Genomic DNA, 22,883 nt, shown 5'->3' on the forward strand with positions numbered 1-22,883 from the left:
AGTAAATGCTCTAAAATCTTTTAAAAAAAGAACTAACTTGATATGTGTTGGAAAAAGTCAGAGAAGCCTGAATCCAATGAGACAAAGAGACTTCTGTAAATTTCTCATGAATATTATATTAAGGTTTCTAGCACCGTCCACTGAAGAGCTGGTTAGACTTCAGGGATCCTGAAATCATAACACCACTTCAAAACAAATTGTCTGTTAGGGGACATTCATGAAAAACTTTTAAATTTGCAACTAGAAAAAGTTTCAGAAATGATTTTGTCTCCCAAAGGCTGTGCTGTCATTTCCACTACAGATGAAATGGAAATTGTCATTCTGGAGGGAGATGAGGTCACAGAGTCATCGTCCTTTATCTCAGGCTTCAGCTGCCTCCCTCTTCCACAGTGCTGGTTATTACGAAGTCAGGGTCTGTACACTGAGCTCACCATGCTGCAGACCAAGACGCCAGGTGAGTGTCTTATATTTCAAAAGTGTGCTGTAGAGCCAGCAAACAAGAGGCTCGAGTAAGGTCTCATGTTTGGTGATGAGAATCTTGGGTAGAACTGATCCATATAAGAGATGGAAATATTTTATATCTAAGAGGTGTGTGAGAAAGATAGAATTGTTCCTATCTTGTGAGCATCCCTGTTGGTTATTACTCTAATATAAATTTCCCACGGAAGATGACTGTAGTAAACACAAAGATAACTCAGTCAAACTCTGAAGATGCTGTAGAAGTAAGTCACTGTGATAACACACCTTACCTTGTATGGTATGTAGATATTATTATTATAGGTGACCTTTTCATGGTTCCAGACCATACTAAACATTATCATGGAACTATTAGAAGCATGCTACCACAGGGAGATGCAGGACATGAATCTGTTTTTAGTGTAAAATACATTCTTGTGTGACAGTATATTCATGAGTAATAGAAGCAGCTGCGTCTACAGTGAATAATCCCTGGTGTGAAAGTTGTTTGAAACCTCCCTCTTTAACTTTGCAAGGTAATACTGAAGCAAAGCTACAGTATGAGGATCAGGCTGGGACCAACTGTTATTGTGTTATCTCTTGGTTTAGTCACACTCTAATGTTAGGCATAACCTGACCATGCCTCTCCTCAGTGTTTATTGCTGTTGCTAATGGCCCTTGTCATTGGGGGGTCTGGGTTCTACTCCTCATCTACATGCATGTCTAAACCTAATTCATTTTTCAGATGCTCTTATGTGTATCTCAGATGCATCTTCTCTTTGACTGAATTACAACTTTTATTATAATGAGTTCATCAGTATAAGAAGTAAAAGTATATACAGAATTTTGAATAAAATATTTTCGTGACTCGATATTCTTATCTTGCTAAGTCAGCACACAGTGGTTTTCCATGATTCACTTTGTACAGAGTAATGGAGTTGGTAATTCATCTGTACTTAACAGTACATCCTTTTCCCCTCAATGAAAGGGGTGCATATTTCTGGGGACATTAAACACCAAATCTATCCCATGCTTGTGAATTGGAACTGGGAGGTGAGACAGTTTTTGTTTTGTTTGTTTTTGCTTTTTAAAAACCAGGTGAGATTTATGCAGTTTAGTAAAATCTTATTTAAGTTTGTCATTTGCCCTTTAAATAACCCTTTACTTCAAAATGAAAGAATATTTTTTACAAGATTTTTTTATTATTTATTTTGATTTTGTGTGGAGGAATGATTTACCCACATGCATGTATGTGCACAATGAGAATGCAGTGTCCTCAAAGAACAGAAGAGAGTGTGTGAATGTCCTGGAACTGGACTTACAGGAAGTTTTGGGGTGTTGGGAGCAAAACTCAGATTCTCTGCAACAGCAGCAAGTGTTCTTTACAATTTAATCATCATTATAGTCCCCCCAAATGAAAAGTTCCTACCGCCAAAAGTATACAATATACAACATATCAGGTAGAGAAACCAAACTGCATAGAAAGCAGAAAAGTAATAGACCAACTCGTATAGCCTTGTGATTAGAAACTGAGGTTCCTGTGTTTTCAGCACACAAGCCAAGCACAAGACCTTCCAGGAGCTACTTTGAAATAAAGAGTTTTTGGATTTCCAGAGGCACTTTTCCCTTTGGTTTATAATTGTACGTCTTGACAGTGAAACCACGATCAATATCAGACAGTTATAAACAGTAAAAAGGTATTTATTTATTATGTATTTATTTATTATAAGGATAGCATTGACTCATAAATTCTTACCACTGTAGACTCTTTTACATTTAATTAATAAAAATTTTCATTTTCCATTTCTTTTAAGGTTCTGGATGCAATGAGTATTGTAGAAGCAGTAGAAAATAAAATTAAGTCTAACTTGTAATCCATAGAAACAAAAAAACTAATATTGAATATGGAGGTGGGGACCTTATCATGGCCTAGGACAAGATACAATGAAAATTAGGGCCGGGCGTGGTGGCGCACGCCTTTAATCCCAGCACTTGGGAGGCAGAGGCAGGCGGATTTCTGAGTTCGAGGCCAGCCTGGTCTACAGAATGAGTTTCAGGACAGCCAGGACTACACAGAGAAACCCTGTCTCGAAAAACCAAAAAAAAAAAAAAGAAAATTAGGGAACAATCTGCATCAGTGATGCCCACACTGAGGAGTCTTCTAGACAAAGAAGGAAGACATCTGTCAAAACATGTTCACGAGGTCAGTATACACTGGTCCAATGTGATCAATGTGAGAACTTTTGAAGCAGAGAAATTGAAGAATACAACTTAACTTTTCCTTGAGAGGAAATATGCACATATGGGTGAATGTACGATAAATAAGTCCCCCTAGTAGCTGGCTCTGCAGAGCTACTAGGGCCATGTTATTTCTGCCTGATATACCAGTGAATATAATATACTGAAAGAACATAGAAGGAAACAGAGGGAAACAGAGGGAAATCAGGACTGGTATTCATCTTTAGGAGCTATGTTCATCCAGACTATAAAATATGATTGGGTAAGAAAAGCTGAAGAATTTGAATGATACAGATTGATACACATACAATAAAAATAAGTCTTTTAAAATTATAATTTCCATTATATTTCAACTCTCATCAAAATAAGACAAAGTTAATATTTACCTGTGGGGTATTACATTTCAGTGGTAATGATGACTTCATAATTTCAGGTACATGGTGATCTCAGTGAAACTTATCATTCTGGCAATCGCAGCTACCCATTCCTATCATTGCTGAGATGACATGCAATCTCCTTAGGCTAGAACTGGTATGTAGAATTCTGTTTTGTGCATATCAGGTAATAAATCATGGGCTGCCACTGAGCATGTGTGTGTGGTCTGCTGGTGAATGCTCCCATACCTACTGGATGATATAAAAAGTCAACTGGTTTGTTTGCTATTCTTTATTATGATTTATTTATTTATTATATATACAGTATTCTACCTTCCTGTATGCCAGCCAGCCAAAAGAGGGCACTAAACCTTGTTTTATATGGTTATGAGACACCATGTGATTGCTAGGACCTGAAATGAGAACCTGTAGAAGACCAGTCAACACTTTTTTTTTTAAAGAGATTTATTTATTTTATGCATGAGTACACTTATTGCTGTCTTCAGACACACCAGAAGAGGGTGTTTTTCGAGACAGGGTTTCTCTGTGTAGTCCTGGCTGTCCTGAAACTCATTCTGTAGACCAGGCTGGCCTCGAACTCAACCATCCCATTACAGATGGTTGTGGGTCAGCATGTGGTTGCTGGGGGTTGAGCTCAGGACCATCTCTCCAGCCCCAGTTAACACTCTTAACCTCTAAGCCATCTCTCCAGATACGTGTTGTTATATTTAACAATGGGATTACTGATTCCTAGTGCAATTCTCCCCTTTCCTCTTTTCACATCTCTTGGTGTGAATGTTCAGGTTTGTTTAGGCCGTCATCATATGCTGAGACATCATATGTGTAGCTTCCTCAACATTTCTAATAGAAGCAGTATAGCAGCAGATATTTGTCCCTCTGACTATTAGAATCTTTCTGTGTCCTCTACCACAATGTTCCCTAAGCTATGAGTGCAGTAGTTGTATTGTGGGTGGTGCAACTGGTGGTACAAAATGGGAACAATATTCTAGATTGTGAAAAGTTTTTGTTTCTTTGATTGTTTTCTGCATTTAGATTAGTTGTGTTTTTGTCAGGGTCTCCTTGTTTTGCAATGAGAGCTTTCTATCTTTAGAAATTAGATGAAGGATTGCAACAATAGAAGAAAATATTCTTCCTCCAGGAAGAGCCTCCTAATTTGGTTATCCATTGCTAAATGGTCAACACTGAAACCATACACATGAATACATGCAAGTAACATTTTACAAACTGAGTAGATTTTATATATCTATAAATATAAATCCAAACATATACATATATATTTGTAACAGCAATTAAAGAAAAGAAGCCAGAGGCCAACAATTTGTGAGAATAGGTGTGTGCCTTCTTGGAGGCACTGGAGAGAAGGAAGGTACAACTGTATTTTAATTTCAAAAATTAAACAGGTTGAAGTACACCTTATAAAAATACCTCCGGTCACAAATTACCTTGTAATTATTCAATATGTTTCTCAGAAAATTTAATATTGAATAGAATATCAGGGAAAAAATGAATGTGATTACTGCTGTGTAGAGCTATGTTTACTCCACCTCAGAAGATGTGGCCTATTTTAAAATGTTTACAGTGACATTCACAGCCATTGCAAGGGCCTGAGATTCTGAGTTTAATAACAAGGATGTCCATGTTTGATATTTTCAACTTTATTTCCTTGATTTATATTTATATTATGAGAGTTTCCTTTTGTTACACTGCATTGATGGCCTACCTGATGCATTGAATTCTTTTTTACCATATTCATTCTCAGCTTCTGATTTGTGCATGATTATTGCAGAAAATGTTTCAGTAGAGTCACTGAACATTTCAGCAGTAGTTATTAGTTATTATTCATCAGATATTATCATTATCCTTGCCATTCCTACTGGCATATTTTGCCTATTTTTATTCTTTTGTGCATTAGTGAGATTTGATCACACCAGATATTGCCATTTCTCTAACAGTCCTAACCACATTGTGTATATATTTATGTATGCCTATGTGGTATGACTTTTTATAAGAGCTAGCTATTAACTTACTATGACATAAGTTTTTGTTCATGTCTAAGACTCTTGTGGAATAAAGACTTGAAAACCACTGAGCCTCAACAAAGTACTTATTCATAGTTTGTATTTAACAGACTTGAGGACTGTCTAAAGAGAAACATTTCTCATATAGCAGCCTGGAGGTCATTTTACATGGAGTTTTTTAAAGGTAAAAATTCAGAAAATCTATATCCTGGTTAGCAGTTGGAATCCGGAAGCAAAGAGATCAAGCATTATAACATAATTCAGAACCATGCAATTTGTGGGGCACTTGGACTCCCATCATATTGAATAGGGTAATATATGTTCCAATGGAACTTTTTGTGGGAGGTTGTAGAAAAGGCAGGGTCAATTACAGGTTAAACCAAAGATGACTCCAACAAATAAAAGATATAGGGACAGTTGCCCTGTCAAGAGACTATAGACATATTTTGAGTGGTTTTATGTATTTCTCATTACTCATCTTTGGGTTTTAGATGAGACATGCATTAGGAATTGTCTTATTAGAGAAAACCGACCATACTCTAGAGAATATATGCATAAAACACATTGGAATTAATATTTTAATTACTTTTTTCTTCTTCTTTGGGTAATCATTTCATTGGGGAAAATCTGGAAAGATGTGGAATTGAATGAGATCAGGTTAAGTTCTGTGAATCTCCCAAATAATCAATAAAAAAACGTTTTGTTTCATTTTCATAGTTGTTATTGAAGCTGATTTCTTTTACAACATGAATACCAAATATCAGTGTATTTTGAAAGTTTTACTTTACATTTGTTTACATTGCATGTCAGTTTTACTTGTTTCTCATGAACCAACATCACATTATCCTGAATGCTGCATTTTCAAGGAATCTTGATGGATGTCTTCTCATAAATATGCACATTATGAGTTATTGGGAAATCCCACAAAAACACACACGGAAAATGACTACTCCTGTCAAAATTTTGTGGATGAGGCATTTTACGTGGTTTATATTGATCCTGTATTCTTGAAGTTCCAGGATATTTTTTGTTTCAGCCTCTCTAAAGCTCCATGGTTAATGGCATCTTCTTTCACCCCCCAGCTATAATCAGTTGGTATTCTAAAGGAAATTATGATGAAGCACAGAATAGACTTCTGGAATCTGACTACCAGAATCATTTTATTATCACAAACTACTGTTGGAATTCTGGTAAATTTCTCTCTTATGTTCTACTATCTAGTCCTTTACTACAGAAAATGCAGATTAAAACCTACAGATTTCATTCTATTGCACCTACTGGCAGCCAATTCCTTGTTCATTATTTCTTCAGGAGTGCCTCACATAATAGCACTTTGGGGACTGAAACAGTTCTTGAATGGTATTGTATGTGAGCTCCTATTCTATATTCAAGGATTTGGGAGAAGTGTGTCTATTTGGACCACTTGCCTCTTGAGTGTTTTTCAGGCCATGACCATCAGCCCCAGAAAATCCTGTTGGAAGGATCATAAAGTCAAAGCTTTAACGCACAGCGGCTGTTCCATTTCCCTCATGTGGGTCTTGCACATGCTAATACATTTTATTATCTTTGTGTACCCATTTATAAAAAAGGATAGTAAAAATGTGACAAAACTACAAGATTTTGGATACTGCTCAATAGTAAAGAAACAAAATATCACTGAATTTCTCTATGCAGCATTGGTGATGTTCCCTGAATTCTTCTTTTCTGTGCTCATTGCCTGGTCCAGTGGCTCCATGGTAGTCATTCTACTCAAACACAAGCAAAGGGTTCAACACATCCATAGAACACATGTCTCTAGAAGAAACTCCCCTGAATCCAGAGCCACCGAGAACATTCTGGCTCTGGTGTCCACATTTCTGGCCTTTTATACTCTGTCTTCCATTTTAAGAGGGTGCATTGCTCTTTTGTACAATTACAATTGGTGGTTGATGAACATAAATCATGTTACTTCTCTGTGTTTTCCGTCTTTTGGACCATGTGTTTTTATGAGAAGTTACTCCCTCATGTCTAGATTCAATTTGGTCCATTTAAGAAAAACAAACCTATCTCCTAACTTAGTTATAAATATGTAAAATGTAAGTGTTATATATTATGCAATTGTATACTCACTTATTACCCTGAGAAATCAATAAAGAAATTTAAGGTGGTAGCACCTTGTCCAAAATCAAAATTAGTAGGAGAGTTTTGTCTGCTGGTCGAATCAGCAGCCTACATGAGCTGATCATACTATTTTTGTTTTTTTTTATACAGGGTTTCTCTGTATAGCCCTGGCTGTCCTGGAACTCACTCTGTAGACCAGGCTGGCCTCAAACTCAGAAATCCACTTGCCTCTGCCTCCCAAGTGCTGGGATTAAAGGCGTGTGCCACCACCGCCCGGCTTGATCATACTATTATGGGCCCATTTTACACCTCACCTAGCAGCTACTACAGTTTTTCCTTAGCCCAGATGATGTTTACAAAAGCTAGTAAACCAACTGCCAAAAAATGTGCCCTTCTTGTGCCTTTCATGCTGTCAACGATTATTGCTGAGGTCCAGTTCAGAATTCATTTCTCTTAGGAAGGCAAGCAAGAGCCATAGGAGATTGAGGGAGTAAACATTGATTACTTTTGGCAATTTTATACCTTTCTTTATCTCTTTGCTATTCTGTGGCCCAAAGCCTCTGGCTTCTGCCAATTCAGTCTTGCTGATAGCAGCAGTGGATTAAGGAAAGAAGTTTAACTTTGGTAAATGGTATCTCTGCCTAGAAAACTGTCCATTTTGTTAAGATTTTCAAATTTTGTAGATTATAGGCTTTTGTAATAACACCTAATGATTCATCACATTTCCCTAGTGTCTCTTGTTAAGCCTCACTCTCACTTTTCATTTCTGATTTTGTTTGTTTGGAAACTTTCTCTCTGTCTTCTGGTTAATTTGACTAAGAATTTGTCTGTCTTGTTGATTTACTCAAAGAAACAGCTTTTGGTTTCTTTGATTTTTTTTGAATCATTTACATTGTTTCTAACTGCATGATTTAAGCCCTGTTTGATTATCTCATTTTCTACTACTCTTTTGTGTGCATGCTCTTTTTAAAAATTATTTAAAAAATTTTGAGGTATAGATTTAGATTGCTGATATGAGAACTTTCTAATTTCTTTATGGAGATACCTAGTGCTATGAACTTTCCTCTTAAGCCTGCTTTCATTTTGTCCTATAAATTTTGGTATGTGGCTTAATTTTCATTGAATTCTAGAAAGTCTTCAATTTCTTTATTTCTTCCCTGAGCCAGAGATAATGGAAGTGAGAATTGTTCAATTTCAATTAGTGTGTAGGGTTTCTGTTTTTTTTTTTTTTTCCTGTTGTTGAAATCCAGCATTAATTAATCAATGGTAGTCTGATAAGATATAACACATTTTTTCAATTTTATTGTTACTTACCAAACTTAAATCAAGATGTGGTTATTTCTATAACCACAATAGAAATAGAAGCAGTCATTAAAGTCTTTGAAACAGAAAAGCCCAGGGTCAAATAGTTTTGGTGCAGAACTCTACCAGACTTTCCAGGAAGAGATAATTCCAATACTCCTCAAACTCTTCCACAAAATGGAAATGGAAGGAACAATGCCAAACTCATTCTTTGAGGTCATAGTCAGTCTGATACCAAATCCAAACAAAGACTCAACAAAGAAAAATTCAGAATGACTTCTCTTATGAACACTGATGCAAAAATACTCAATAAAATACTCATAAACCAAATCAAGGAACCATCAAAGACATCATCTAACAAGATCAAGTACGATTCATACCAGGAATGTTCTAATATACAAAGTACCATCAACATAATCCACCAATTAAACAATCTGAAAGAAAAAAATCATATGATTATCTAACTAGTCTATAAAAAAAAAAAACTCGATAAAATCCAACACTCATTCATACTAAAGGTATTAGAGAAATCAGAGAAGAGGACACATAATCAAAGCACATACAGCAAGACAATAGCTAACATCAAACTGAATGGAGAGCAAGTTGGTTCATTTTCATTAAAATCAGGGATAAGACAAGACTGTGTACTTTCTCTCTATCGATTCAATATAGTACTTGAAGATTTAGCTCGAGCATTAAGACAACTAAAGATCAAGGAGGTACAAACTGGAAAGGAAGAAGTCAAAGTACTGCTATTTTCAGATGATATGATAGTTTATATAAGGGACCCAAAAAGTTCGATCAGTGAACTCCTACAGATGTTAAACACCTTCAGCAAAGTGGATGGTTACAAAATTAACTCAAAGAAATCAGTAGCCTTCGTTTATGCAAAATATAAACTGGCTGAGAAAGAAATAAAAAAAATGTTTAAAAAGCCACAAATACTATAAATTTTTTTGATGTAACTTTAACCAGGAAAGTGAAAGAGCTCTATGACAAGAACTCCAAGAGTCTCTGAAGAAAGAAGTTGAAGAAGATATCAGAAGATGGAAAGATCTCTCATGCTCATGGATAGGTAAAATTAACATAGTTAAAATGGCCATCCTAACAAGAGCAATCTACAGATTCCATACAATCCCCATCAAAATTCCAACACAATTTTTTATAGATCTTGAAAGAACAATTCTCAACTTTATATGAAAAATAAATTCCTGAATAATAAAAGAACTTCGGGAGGAATCACCATCCCTGACCGCAAGCTTTAGAAGTGATAGTGATTAAAAATCAATCAATCAATCCATCAATCAATCAAACAAACAAAGAAACAAAGAAACAAAAACTGTATGGAATTGGTACAAAACAGAATCTAATTCAAGAACAAAAATAAAGCCATACACCTACGAAAACTTGATTTTTAATAAAGAAGTCAAAAACATATAATTAAAAAAAAGAAAGCATCTTCAACAAATGGTGCTGGTCTATCTGGATGTCTATATGTAGAAGAATGAAAACAGATCCATACTCATAACTCTGCATAAAACTCAAGTCCAAGTGGATCCAAGACCTCAACATTAAATGAGATGCACTAAATCTCATAGAATAGAAAGTGGGACATACCCATGAATTCATTGTTACAGGAGACAAGTTTCTGAACAGAATACCAATATCTCAGACTCTGAGATCAAAAATTAATAAATGGGACCTCATGAAACTGCAAACTTTTGTAAGACAAAGGACACTGTTAATAGGACAAATTGGCAACTCACAGATTAGGAAAGGTTTTCACTAACCCTATATCCTCTGACAGAGGGCAAATATTCAAAGTTTACAAAGAACTCAACAACCTAAATAATCCAATTTAAAAAAATGAGTTCAGACCCAAACTGACAATTCTCAACAAAGGAAAATCTAATTACTGACACGCACTTAAAGAAATGTTTAAATTCTTTAGTCATTAATGCATTATACTAGTTTGCATCCACAGCAGCAATGAAGGCATATCCCTTTCAGTCTACATAAACTCCACTATGATTTCTCACTTGTATTATTGAATTTAGTAATGCTGATAAGTATAAGATTGACTCTCAAACTAGTTCTGACTTGTTCTGTTCAGATACATAAGGATATTAAACTTTTAAGCAGTTCTCAGCCACCGTGATTCTTCTATTGAGAAATCTCTGTCTACTTCTTTCTGCAGTTTTAAATCGAAATATTTGGTTTGTTAATATCTATTTTTTTTAGTTTTGTAAAATATAATTTGGACATTACTCTTCTGTCAGATTTAGAGCTGGTATCTTTTCCCATTCTGTAGGCTACTGCTTTGTGCAAATTCCAATGTCCTTTGTCATTCAGAAGCCTTTCAGGTTTATGAGGTCTTATTTATTTATTGTCAGTCATTTTTTGCCTGTGGTTATGTTTCTTTTCAAAAAGTTTTTGCCTGTGCCAATCTATTGAAGGCTACTCTCTTTCCATTCTATCAGGTTGAGTGTATCTGATTTTAGGTTGAAGTACTTAATCCGTTTGGAATTGAGTTTTGTGCAGAGCAATTAAGTATAGATCTATTTACATACAGCTACATGCAGCCATCGAGTTTGAATAGCACAGTGTGTTAAAGATTTTGTCTTTTGTCTAGCCTGTTTCTGATTTTTTAAATAAAAAAGTAATTGTGTTACCTTCACTCAGGATAATATTTTCTAGTTTCACCCATTTACCTAAGAATTTCATAAGTTCATTGTGTTTAATAGCTGAGTAGTACTCCATTGTGTAAATGTACCACATTTTCTGTATCCATTCCTCTGTTGAGGTACATCTGGGTTCTTTCCAGCTTCTGGCTATTATAAATAAGGCTGCTATGAACACAGTGGAGCATGTGTCCTTATTACAAGTTGGAACATCTTCTGGGTATATGCCCAGGAGAGATTGCTGGATCTTCTGGTAGTACTATGTCCAATTTTCTAAGGAACCGCCAAACTGATTTCCAGAGTGGTTGTAACAGCTTGCAATTGCCAGAAATGGAGGAGTGTTCCTCTTTCTCCACATCCTCACCAGCATCTGCTGTCACCTGAATTTTTTATCTTATACATTCTGACTGGTGTGAGGTGGGATCTCAGGGTTGTTTTGATTTGCATTTCCCTGATGATTAAGGATGTTGAACATTTTTTCAGGTGCTTCTCAGCTATTTGCTATTCCTTAGTTGAGAACTTGTTTAGCTTTGTACCCCATTTTTAAAAATATGGTTATTTGAATTTCTGGAGTCCAGCTTCTTGAGTTCTTTGTATATATTGGATATTAGTCCCCTATCAGATTTAGGATTGGTAAAGATCCTTTCCAAATCTGTTTGTTGGTGGCCTTTTTGTCTTATTGACAGTGTCTTTTGCCTTACAGAAGCTTTGCAATTTTATGAGGTCCCATTTGTTGATTCTTGATCTTAGAACACAAGCCATTGCTTTTCAGTTCAGGAATTTTTCTCCTGTACCCATATCTTTGAGGCTTTCCACCACTTTCTCCTCTATAAGTTTTAGTGTCTCTGGTTTTACATGGAGTTCCTTGATCCACGTAGACTTGAGCTTTGTATACAGAGATAATAATGGACCAATTCATATTCTTCTACATGAAAACTGGCAGTTGTGCCAGTATAATTTGTTGAAATTGGTGTCTCTTTTCCACCGGATGATTTTAGCTCCCTTATCAAATATCAAGTGAGCTTAAGTGTGTGGGTTCTATTCTGGGTCTTCAATTCTATTACATTGATCTACCTGTCTGTCACTATACCAGTAACAGCAGTTCTTAATCACAATTGCTCTGTAGTACAGATTTTGATCAGGCATGAAGCTTCCACCAGAGGTTCTTTTATTGTTGAGAATAGTTTTTGCTATTCTAGGTTTTTTGTTATTCCAGATGAATTTGCAAATTGCCGTTTCTAACTTGGTGAAAAATTGAGATGGAATTTTGATGGGGATTGCATTGAATCTGTAGATTGCTTTCGGCAGGATAGCCATTTTTACTATATTGATCCTGCCAATCCATGAGCATGGCAGATCTTTCCATCTTCTGATCTTCTTTGACTTCTTTCTTGAGAGACTTGAATTTCTTACCATACAGATCTTTCACTTCCTTAGTTAGAGTCACACCAAGGTATTTTATATTATTTGTGACTATTGTGAAGGGTGTTGTTTTCCTAATTTCTTTCTTAACCTGTTTATCCTTTGTGTAGAGAAAGGCCATTGATTTGTTTGAGTTAATTTTATATCCAGCTACTGCACTGAATCTTTTTATCAGGTTTAGGAGTTCTCTGGTGGAATTTTTAAGGTCACTTATATATACCATCATACCATCTTCAAATAGTGATATTTTTTACTTCCTTTCCAATTTGTATCCCCTTGATCACCATTTGTTGTCTAATTGCTCTGGCTAGGACTTCAAGTACTATATTGAATAGGTAGGGAGAAAATGGGCAGCCTTGTCTAGTCCCTGATTTTAGTCGGATTGCTTCAAGTTTCTCTTCATTTAGTTTGATGTTGGCTTGGTTTGCTGTATATTGTTTTTATTATGTTTAGGTATGGGCCTTGAATTCCTGATCTTTCCATGACTTTTATCATGAATGGCTGTTGGGTTTTGTTAAATGATTTCTCAGCATCTAATAGGATGATCATCTGATTTTTGTCTTTGAGTTTTTTAATAGAGTGGATTACATTAATGGATTTCTGTATATTAAACCTCTCTGCATCCCTGGGATGAAGTCTACTTGATTTTTATGGATGACCGTTTTGGTGTGTTCTTGGATTTAGTTTTTGAGAATTTTATTGAGTAATTTTGCATTGATATTCATAAGGGAAATTGGTCTGAAGTTCTCTATCTTTGTTGGGTCTTTGTTGAGTTTAGGTATCAGAGTAATTGTGGCTTAATAGAATGAATTGGGTAGAATACCTTGTGTTTCTATTTTGTGAAATAGTTTGAGGAGAATTGGAATTAGGTCTTCTTTGAAGGTCTGATAGAACTCTGCACTAAACCCATCTGGTCCTGGGCTTTTTTTGGTTGGGATACTATTTAATGACTGCTTCTATTTATTTAGGGGATATGGAGCTGTTTAGATCATTAATCTGATCTTGATTTAACTTTGGCACCTGGTATTTGTCTAGAAATCTGTCCATTTTATCCAGGTTTTCCAGTTTTGTTGAATATAGCCTTTTTTAGTAGGATCTGATGATGCTTTGGATTTCCTCAGATTCTGTTGTTATGTCTCCCATTTCTTTTTTTTTAATTACGTATTTTTCTCAATTACATTTCCAATGCTATCCCAAAAGTCCCCCATACCATCCCCCACTTCCCTACCCACCCATTCGCATTCTTTTGGCCCTGGCATTCCCCTGTATTGGGGCATATAAAGTTTGCAAGTCCAATGGGCCTCTCTTTCCAGTGATGGCCGACTAGGCCATCTTTCGATACATATGCAGCTAGAGACAGGAGCTCCGGGGTACTGGTTAGTTCATCATATTGTTCCAACTATAGGGTTGCAGATCCCTTTAGCTCCTTGGGTACTTTCTCTAGCTTCTCCATTGGGAGCCCTGTGATCCATCCAATATCTGACTGTGAGCATCCACTTCTGTGTTTGCTAGGCCCCGATATAGTCTCACAAGAGACAGCTATATTTGGGTCCTTTCAGCAAAATCTTGCTAGTAATGCAATGGTGTCAGCGTTTGGAAGCTGATTATGGGATGGATCCCTAGATATGGCAGTCTCTAGACGGTCCATCCTTTCATCACAGCTCCAAACTTTGCCTCTATAACTCCTTCCATGGGTGTTTGTTCCCAATTCTAAGAAGGGGCACAGTGTCCACACTTTGGTCTTCATTCTTCTTGAGTTTCATGCGTTTAACAAATTGTATCTTATATCTTGGGTATCCTAAGTTTTGGGCTAATATCCACTTATCAGTGAATACATATTGTGTGAGTTCCTTTGTGATTGTGTTACCTCACTCAAGATGATGCCCTCCAGGTCCATCCATTTGGCTAGGAATTTCATAAATTCATTCTTTTTAATAGCTGAGTAGTACTCCATTGTGTAAATGTACCATAATTTCTGTATCCATTCCTCTGTTGAAGGGCATCTGGGTTCTTTCCAGCTTCTGGCTATTATAAATAAGGCTGCTATGAACATAGTGGAGCATGTGTCCTTCTTACCGGTTTGGATATCTTCTGGATATATGCCCAGGAGAGGTATTGCTGGATCATCCGGTAGGACTATGTCCAATTTTCTGAGGAACCACCAGACTGATTTCCAGAGTGGTTGTACAAGCTTGCAATCCCACCAACAATGGAGGAGTGCAGGATCAACATTATAAAAATGGCTATCTTGCCAAAAGCAATCTACAGATTCAATGCAATCCCCATCAAAATTCCAAATCAATTCTTCAACGAATTAGAAAGTGCAATCTGCAAATTCATCTGGAATAACAAAAAACCTAGGATAGCAAAAACTCTTCTCAAGAATAAAAGAACCTCTGGTGGAATCACCATGCCTGACCTAAAGCTTTACTACAGAGCAATTGTGATAAAAACTGCATGGTACTGGTATAGTGACAGACAAGTAGACCAATGGAATAGAATTGAAGACCCAGAAATGAACCCACATACCTATGGTCACTTGATCTTCGACAAGGGAGCTAAAACCATCCAGTGGAAGAAAGACAGCATTTCAACACATGGTGCTGGCACAACTGGTTGTTATTATGTTTCCCTTTTCATTTCTGATTTTGTTTTGTTTTTTTTTTAAGTTGTCACATTTTTTTTAATTAGGTATTTTCCTCAATTACATTTCCAATGCTATCCAAAAAGTCCCCAATACACTCCCCCCCCCCAGTCCCTCACCCACCCACCCCCACCCCTTGGCCCTGGCATTCCCCTGTACTGGGGCATATAAAGTTGGCAAGTCCAATGGGCCTCTCTTTCCAGTGATGGCCGACTAGGCCATCTTTTGATACAAATGCAGCTAGAGTCAAGAGCTCTGGGGTACTGGTTAGTTCATAATAATGTTCCATCTATGGGGTTGCAGTTCCCTTTAGCTCCTTGGGTACTTTCTCTAGCTCCTCCATTGGGGGCCCTGTGATCCATCCAATAGCTGACTGTGAGCATCCACTTCTGTGTTTGCTAGGCCCTGGCATTGTCTCACAAGAGACAGCTATATCTGGGTCCTTTCAGCAAAATCTTGCTAGTATATGCAATGGTGTCAGCGTTTGGAAGCTGATTATGGGATGGATCCCTGGATATGGCAGTCTTTAGATGGTCCATCCTTTCTTCACAGCTCCAAACTTTATCTCTGTAACTCTTTCCATGGGTGTTTTGTTCCCAATTCCAAGAAGGGGCACAGTGTCCACACTTTGGTCTTCGTTCTTCTTGAGTTTCATGCATTTAACAAATTGTATCTTATATCTTGGTTATCCTAAGTTTTTGGGCTAATATCCACTTATCAGTGAGTACATATTGTGTGAGTTCCTTTGTGAATATGTTACCTCACTCAGGATGATGCCCTCCAGATCCATCCATTTGCCTAGGAATTTCATAAATTAATTCCGTTTAATAGCTGAGTAGTACTCCATTTACCACATTTTCTGTATCCATTCCTCTGTTGAGGGGCATCTGGGTTCTTTCCAGCTTCAGGCTATTATAAATAAGGCTGCTATGAACATAGTGGAGCATGTGTCCTTCTTACCGGTTGGAACATCTTCTGGATATGTGCCCAGGCGAGGTATTGCTGGATCCTCTGGTAGTATTATGTCCAATTTTCTGAGGAACCGCCAAACTGATTTCCAGAGTGGTTGGACCAGCTTGCAATCCCACCAACAATGAAGGAGTGTTCCTCTTTCTCCACATCCTCGCCAGCATCTGCTGTCACCTGAATTTTTGATCTTAGCCATTCTGAGTGGTGTGAGGTGGAATCTCAGGGTTGTTTGAGTTGCATTTCCCTGATGATTAAGGATGTTGAACATTTTTTCAGGTGCTTCTCTGCCATTCTGTATTCCTCAGGTGAGAATTCTTTGTTCAGTTCTGAGCCCCATTTTTTAACAGGGTTATTTGATTTTCTGGAGTCCGCCTTCTTGAGTTCTTTATATATATTGGATATTAGTCCCCTATCTGATTTAGGATAGGTAAAGATCCTTTCCCAATCTGTTGGTGGTCTTTTTGTCTTATTGACGGTGTCTTTACATTGATGGATTTTCGTATATTGAACAATCCTTGCATCCCTGGGATGAAACCTACTTGGTCAGGATGGATGATTGTTTTGATGTGTTCTTGAATTCGGTTAGCGAGAACTTTATTGAGGATTTTTGCATCAATATTCATAGGGAAATTGGTCTGAAGTTCTCTATCTTTGTTGGGTCTTTATGTGGTTTAGGTATCAGAGTAATTGTGGCTTCATAGAATGAGTTGGGTAGAGTTCCTTCTACTTCTATTTTGTGGAATAGTTTGTGCAGAACTGGAATTAGATCTTCTTTGAAGGTTTGATAGAACTCTGCACTAAACCCATCTGGTCCTGGGCTTTTTTTGGTTGGGAGACTATTAATGACTGCTCCTATTTCTTTAGGGGATATGGGACTGTTTAGATCATTAACCTGATCTTGATTTAACTTTTGTACCTTGTATCTGTCTAGAAACTTGTCTATTTCATCCAGGTTCTCCAGTTTTGTTGAGTATAGCCTTTTGTAGAAGGATCTGATGGTGTTTTGGATTTCTTCAGGGTCTGTTGTTATGTCTCCCTTTTCATTTCTGATTTTGTTAATTAGAATACTTTCCCTATGCCCTCTAGTGTGTCTGGCTAAGGGTTTATCTATCTTGTTGATTTTCTCAAAGAACCAGCTCCTCGATTGGTTGATTCTTTGAATTGTTCTTCTTGTTTCCACTTGGTTGATTTCACCCCTAAGTTTGATTATTTCTTGCCATCTACTCCTCTTGGGTGAATTTGCTTCCTTTCGTTCTAGAGCTTTTAGGTGTGTTGTCAAGCTGCTAATGTGTGCTCTTTCTAGTTTCTTTTTGGAGGCACTCAGAGCTATGAGTTTTCCTCTTAGAAATGCTTTCATTGCGTCCCATAAGTTTGGGTATGTTGTGGCTTCATTTTCATTGAACTCTAAAAAGTCCTTAATTTCTTTCTTTATTCCTTCCTTGACCAAGGTATCATTGAGAAGAGTGTTGTTCAGTTTCCACGTGAAGGTTGTCTTTCTATTATTTATTTTGTTATTGAAGATCAGCCTTAGTCCATGGTGATCTGATAGGATGCATGGGACAATTTCAATATTTTTGTATCTGTTGAGGCCTGTTTTTTGACCAATTACGTGGTCAATTTTGGAGAAGGTAACATGAGGTGCTGAGAAGAAGGTATATCCTTTTGTTTTAGGGTAAAATGTTCTGTAGATATCTGCCAGATCCATTTGATCCATAACTTCTGTTAGTTTCACTGTGTCCCTGTTTAGTTTCTGTTTCCATGATCTGTCCATTGGTGAAAGTGGTGTGTTGAAGTCTCCCACTATTATTGTATGAGGTGCAATGTGTGCTTTGAGATTTACTAAAGTTTCTTTAATGAATGAAGCTGCCTTTGTATTTGGAGCATAGATATTCAGGATTGATAGTTTCTCTTGGAGGATTTTACCTTTGATGAGTATGAAGTGCCCCTCCCTGTCTTTTTTGATGACTTTGGGTTGGAAGTCAATCTTATCAGATATTAGAATGGATACTCCAGCTTGTTTCTTCATACCATTTGCTTGGAGAATTGTTTTCCAGCCTTTCATTCTGAGGTAGTGTCTATCTTTTTCTCTGAGATGAGTTTCCTGTTAGCAGCAAAATGTTGGGTCTTGTTTGTGTAGCCAGTTTGTTAGTCTATGTCTTTTTATTGGGGAGTTGAGTCCATTGATATTAAGAGATATTAGGGAGAAGTAATTGTTGCTTCCTTTTATTTTTGTTGTTAGAGTTGGTGTTCTGTTCTTGTGGCTGTCTTCTTTTAGGTTTGTTGAGGGATTACCTTCTTGCTTTTTCTAGGACGTGGTTTCCGTCCTTGTATTGGTTTTTTTCTGTTATTATTCTTTGAAGGGCTGGATTTGTGGAAAGATAATGTGTGAATTTGGTTTTGTCATGGAATACTTTGGTTTCTCCATCTATGGTAATTGAGAGTTTGGCTGGGTATAGTAGCCTGGGCTGGAAATTGTGTTCTCTTAGTTTCTGTATAACATCTGTCCAGGCCTTTCTGGCTTTCATAGTCTCTGGTGAAAAATCCAGTGTAATTCTGATAGGCTTGCCTTTATATGTTACTTGACCTTTTTCCCTTACTGCTTTTAATATTCTATCTTTATTTAGTGCATTTGTTGTTCTGATTATTATGTGTCGGAAGGAATTTCTTTCCTGGTCCAGTCTATTTGGAGTTCTGTAAAGTTCTTGTATGTTCATGGGCATCTCTTTCTTTAGGTTTGGGAAGTTTTCTTCTATAATTTTGTTGAAGATATTTGCTGGTCCTTTGAGTTGAAAATCTTCATTCTCATCTACTATTATCCATAGGTTTGGTCTTCTCATTTTGTCCTGGATTTCCTGGATGTTTTGAGTTAGGATCTTTTTGGATTTTGTATTTTCTTTGATTGTCGTGCAGATGCTCTCTATGGAGTCTTCTGCACCTTAGATTCTCTCTTCCATCTCTTGTATTCTGTTGCTGATGCTGGCATCTATGTTTCCAGATTTATTTCCTAGGGTTTCTATCTCCAGCGTTGCCTCAATTTGGGTTTTCTTCATTGTCTCTTCTTCCCTTTTTAGGTCTTGGATAGTTTTATTCAATTCCATCACCTATTTGGTCTGGTTTTCCTGCAATTCTTTAAGGGATTTTTGTGCTTCCTCTTTAATGTCTTCTACCTGTTTAGCAGTGTTCTCCTGCAATTCTTTTTTTTTTTTTTTTTTTTTTTTGGTTTTTCGAGACAGGGTTTCTCTGTATAGCCCTGGCTGTCCTGGAACTCACTTTGTAGACCAGGCTGGCCTCGAACTCAGAAATCCACCTGCCTCTGCCTCCCAAGTGCTGGGATTAAAGGCGTGCGCCACCACCGCCCGGCTCTCCTGCAATTCTTTAAGGGATTTTTGTGCTTCCTCTTTAATGTCTTCTACCTGTTTAGCAGTGTTCTCCTGTATTTCTTTAAGTGTGTTATTAAAGTCCTTCTTGATGTCCTCTACCATCATCATGAGATATGCTTTTAGATCCGGGTCTAGCTTCTCCGGTGTGTTGGGGTGCCCTGGACTGGGCAAAGTGGGAGTGGTGTGTTCTGATGATGGTGAGTGGTCTTGGTGTCTGTTAGTAAGATTATTACGTTTACCTTTCACTATCTGGTAATCTCTGGGGTTAGTTGTTATCATTGTCACTGTTTAAAGATTGGAGCAGATGCTGTGTTCCACTCACCAGAAGTCTTAAGATCCTGTGGCGGGTGTCGTGGGTAGCTGGCGGGTGTCAGCTGACCCTGTGCCCTAGCTAACCCGGTGCTGGTCAGACCAGAAGAGGCTTGTGGCCCTACTCAGGCCGGTTTTCTGCCTCCCCAACCAAAGCAGTCTCAGGTTCCATGCGATTGGACTGGAGCAGAAGCTGTGTTCCACTCACCAGAAGGCTCAAGATCCTGTGGCGGGTGTCGTGGGTAGCTGGCAGGTGTCAGCTGACCCCGCGCCCCAGCCACTCCGCTGCTGGTCAGACAGGAAGAGGCCTGTGGCCCCACTCAGGCCGGCTTTCTGCTTCCCTAACTAAAGCAGTCTCAGGTCCCACGCGATTGGATTGGAGCAGAAGCTGTGTTCCACCCACCAGAAGTCCCAAGATCCTGTGGCGGGTATCGTGGGTAGCTGGCGGGTGTCAGCCGACCCTGCGCCCTAGCTACCCTGGTGCTGGTCAGACCAGAAGAGGCTTGTGGCCCTACTCAGGCCGGGTTTCTGCCTCCCCAACCAAAGCAGGTCCCTTGTCGAAGATCAAGTGGCCATAGGTGTGTGGGTTCATTTCTGGGTCTTCAATTCTATTCCATTGGTCTACTTGTCTGTCACTATACCAGTACCATGCAGCTTTTATCACAATTGCTCTGTAGTAAAGCTTTAAGTCAGGCATGGTGATTCCACCAGAGGTTCTTTTATTCTTGAGAAGAGTTTTTGCTATCCTAGGTTTTTTTGTTATTCCAGATGAATTTGCAGATTGCTCTTTCTAATTGGTTGAAGAATTGAGTTGGAATTTTGATGGGGATTGCATTGAATCTGTAGATTGCTTTTGGCAAGATAGCCATTTTTACAATGTTAATCCTGCCAATCCATGAGCATGGGAGATCTTTCCATCTTCTGAGATCTTCTTTAATTTATTTCTTCAGAGACTTGAAATTTTTATCATACAGATCTTTCACTTCCCTAGTTAGAGTCTCGCCAAGATATTTCATATTATTTGTGACAATTGAGAAGGGTGTTGTTTCCATAATTGTGGCCTCCCTTCCCCCAGCCTGGAACCTGCTTGCTCAAGGGTGGAGCTACCTTCTCATTTGTCCTGCCACGCCTACTGCTGGACCCTGCCTTTGCTGCCTGGAGGCATACACGTGTTCGTCCTGCTACTGGACCCTGAGTTACTTGGTGGGAAATTGGATTCCCTCCCCTTTCCTTTATAACTGAGTGTCTGAAAGTAGTAAAATTGAGCTTTGATCAGAATGTTGTCTTAGCTCCATTCATTCTTCCGCCCCGTCTAGATTCCTCTCTTTTCAGCTCGAACTGCCATTCTCATTTGAACCGTTCGTGTTGTGGACTGCCGGCAGGCCGCAACAGTTGGCGCCAGAACTGGGACCTGAAGAATGCTAAGAGAAACGACTGCTGTGTGGAGCTCCACAAGAAAGGAAAGGATCTTCGTATCGAAGCATCGGAGCAACGGACAGGTACACATGCTAGCGCTAGCCTAAAATTTCAGTTTTGTAAAGTGTTGCTGAGGATGCGGTAGGATACGAATCAAGTTTGAATCAGTGCTAACCCAACACTGTTTCTGCTTGGGTCAGCAGCTCGTTAATCGGAACTAGATACGGAGACAGGCGGCGTGCCACAGCTTTTTAGAAAGCTGCTTAGGTGGAAGAAGGAAGGGTTTAAAGTCATGGATCAGGCGGTTGTTTTTAGTTTTCAGGAGTTGTTTCAGGCCAGAGGAGTAAGGCTTGAAGTACAATCAGTAAGAAATTTTTTAGATAAGATAGATAGCTGTTGTCCATGGTTCAAGGAAGAAGAAACGATAGATTGTGGAACCTGAGAGAAAGTTGGTGAGGCCTTGAATATCGCTCAGACAGATAATTTTACCCTAGGTCTCTGGGCGCTTGTAAATGATGCTATAAAAGATGCAATTTTTCCAGGGCTAAATTGCCCTCAGGTGGAGCTTGTGGTATCTCAGGAGGAGTGCCTATCAGAGAAGGCCTCCTCACAAAAAGATCTTCTTAACTCAAAAATTGATAAATGTGGAAATTCTGATGATGGACTGAATTTTAACAAAAATCACTCAGATAGAGGAATTGCCCATTACCTTAATGAGAATTGGTCCTCTTGCGAATCTCCCGCTTCACCTATAGTTACCACTTCGGGAGGTGCTACTCATAGGGACACACGGCTAAGCGAGTTAGAGTTTGAGATTAAGCTTCAGAGGCTGAGTCTCTTAAGATATTTCTAGTTTAGATAATGATTAATGTGGTTCCTATCCTAAATAGTAAAATTTAAGATAAGATATAAAGCAATGCCTCTTTATTAAAGCGTTAAAGCTTGCTTTAATAGGTATTCATAGGTATTAATTGATATCCAAACTTCGTAATATGATAGTAATGCTTCTAATATTGATTTTAACAGTGATAAATTGTTTTAAACATAGGTTTTGCTTTCCCAAAGTTGTAGATATTATCCTAACCTTGCACAAAAACTTAAAAATTATGGTTAAAACTGCCATTGTTCCATTGACTGCAGCTTGTAGTTTGATTGCAAATTTAAGATTAATGCTCAGATTAAAAAGTATTTTACCTTTGAGTCAATACAGGGCTCTGGGCAGCCCCAGAGCTGCTTGTGGCCCTTTCTTTTGTTCTGCAAACAATGCCTAAAAAAGTTTTTCCCTGTGTTCAAGAAAATTTCTTTTTAACAGTGTTACAGATCTATTCAGATGTTTAAAATAATGCTTAAATTCAAAGATTTTTGCTTCTAGTAAACTGGTAATCACTAGAAAATTTTGCCTCTACGTATGGCTAATATAGCTTTACATTATGTAAGAAAAATGTTTATTGTTTCTGCTTCTTTACAAGAAGCCAAAAGTTTTAATCTTTCAGTATATATTGTTTCCTAAGTGGAAAGTATTTTATTAACTAATGCTTCTCAAGGGAAGTTTA

General features: G+C 37.9%; 1 protein-coding gene across 4 annotated transcripts; it reads left to right on the forward strand.

The window, feature by feature from the left end:
• The first annotated feature begins 371 nt into the window (after positions 1 to 371).
• On the forward strand, positions 372 to 21,323 carry LOC110299447 (vomeronasal type-1 receptor 4-like). 4 transcript variants are annotated; one of them, XR_015047993.1, is made up of 3 exons: positions 372 to 454; positions 2,007 to 2,153; positions 21,231 to 21,323. XR_015047993.1 is itself a non-coding variant. In XM_085842009.1 (2 exons), the coding sequence occupies exon 2, from the start codon at positions 6,220 to 6,222 to the stop codon at positions 7,177 to 7,179; it is 960 nt and encodes a 319-aa protein (XP_085698135.1). In that variant the 5' UTR covers positions 376 to 454; positions 5,825 to 6,219; the 3' UTR covers positions 7,180 to 7,371. The 4 variants fall into 4 exon arrangements, 2 of the variants coding, with proteins under 2 accessions (XP_085698135.1, XP_085698136.1); XR_015047992.1 differs by lacking the exon at positions 21,231 to 21,323 and adding an exon at positions 2,271 to 2,573 and having other exon boundaries at positions 377 to 454; XM_085842009.1 differs by lacking the exons at positions 2,007 to 2,153; positions 21,231 to 21,323 and adding an exon at positions 5,825 to 7,371 and having other exon boundaries at positions 376 to 454.
• Positions 21,324 to 22,883: the final 1,560 nt, after the last annotated feature.

This window comes from Mus caroli, unplaced genomic scaffold (assembly GCF_978045245.1).
Source record: "Mus caroli unplaced genomic scaffold, Mus_caroli_1 scaffold_8, whole genome shotgun sequence".
NCBI lineage: Eukaryota > Metazoa > Chordata > Mammalia > Rodentia > Muridae > Mus > Mus caroli.

Excerpts from the sequence above, each read along its gene's own strand:
- LOC110299447 (XM_085842009.1), top strand. The coding sequence starts at position 6,220 with ATGATGAAGCACAGAATAGACTTCTGGAATCTGACTACCAGAATCATT.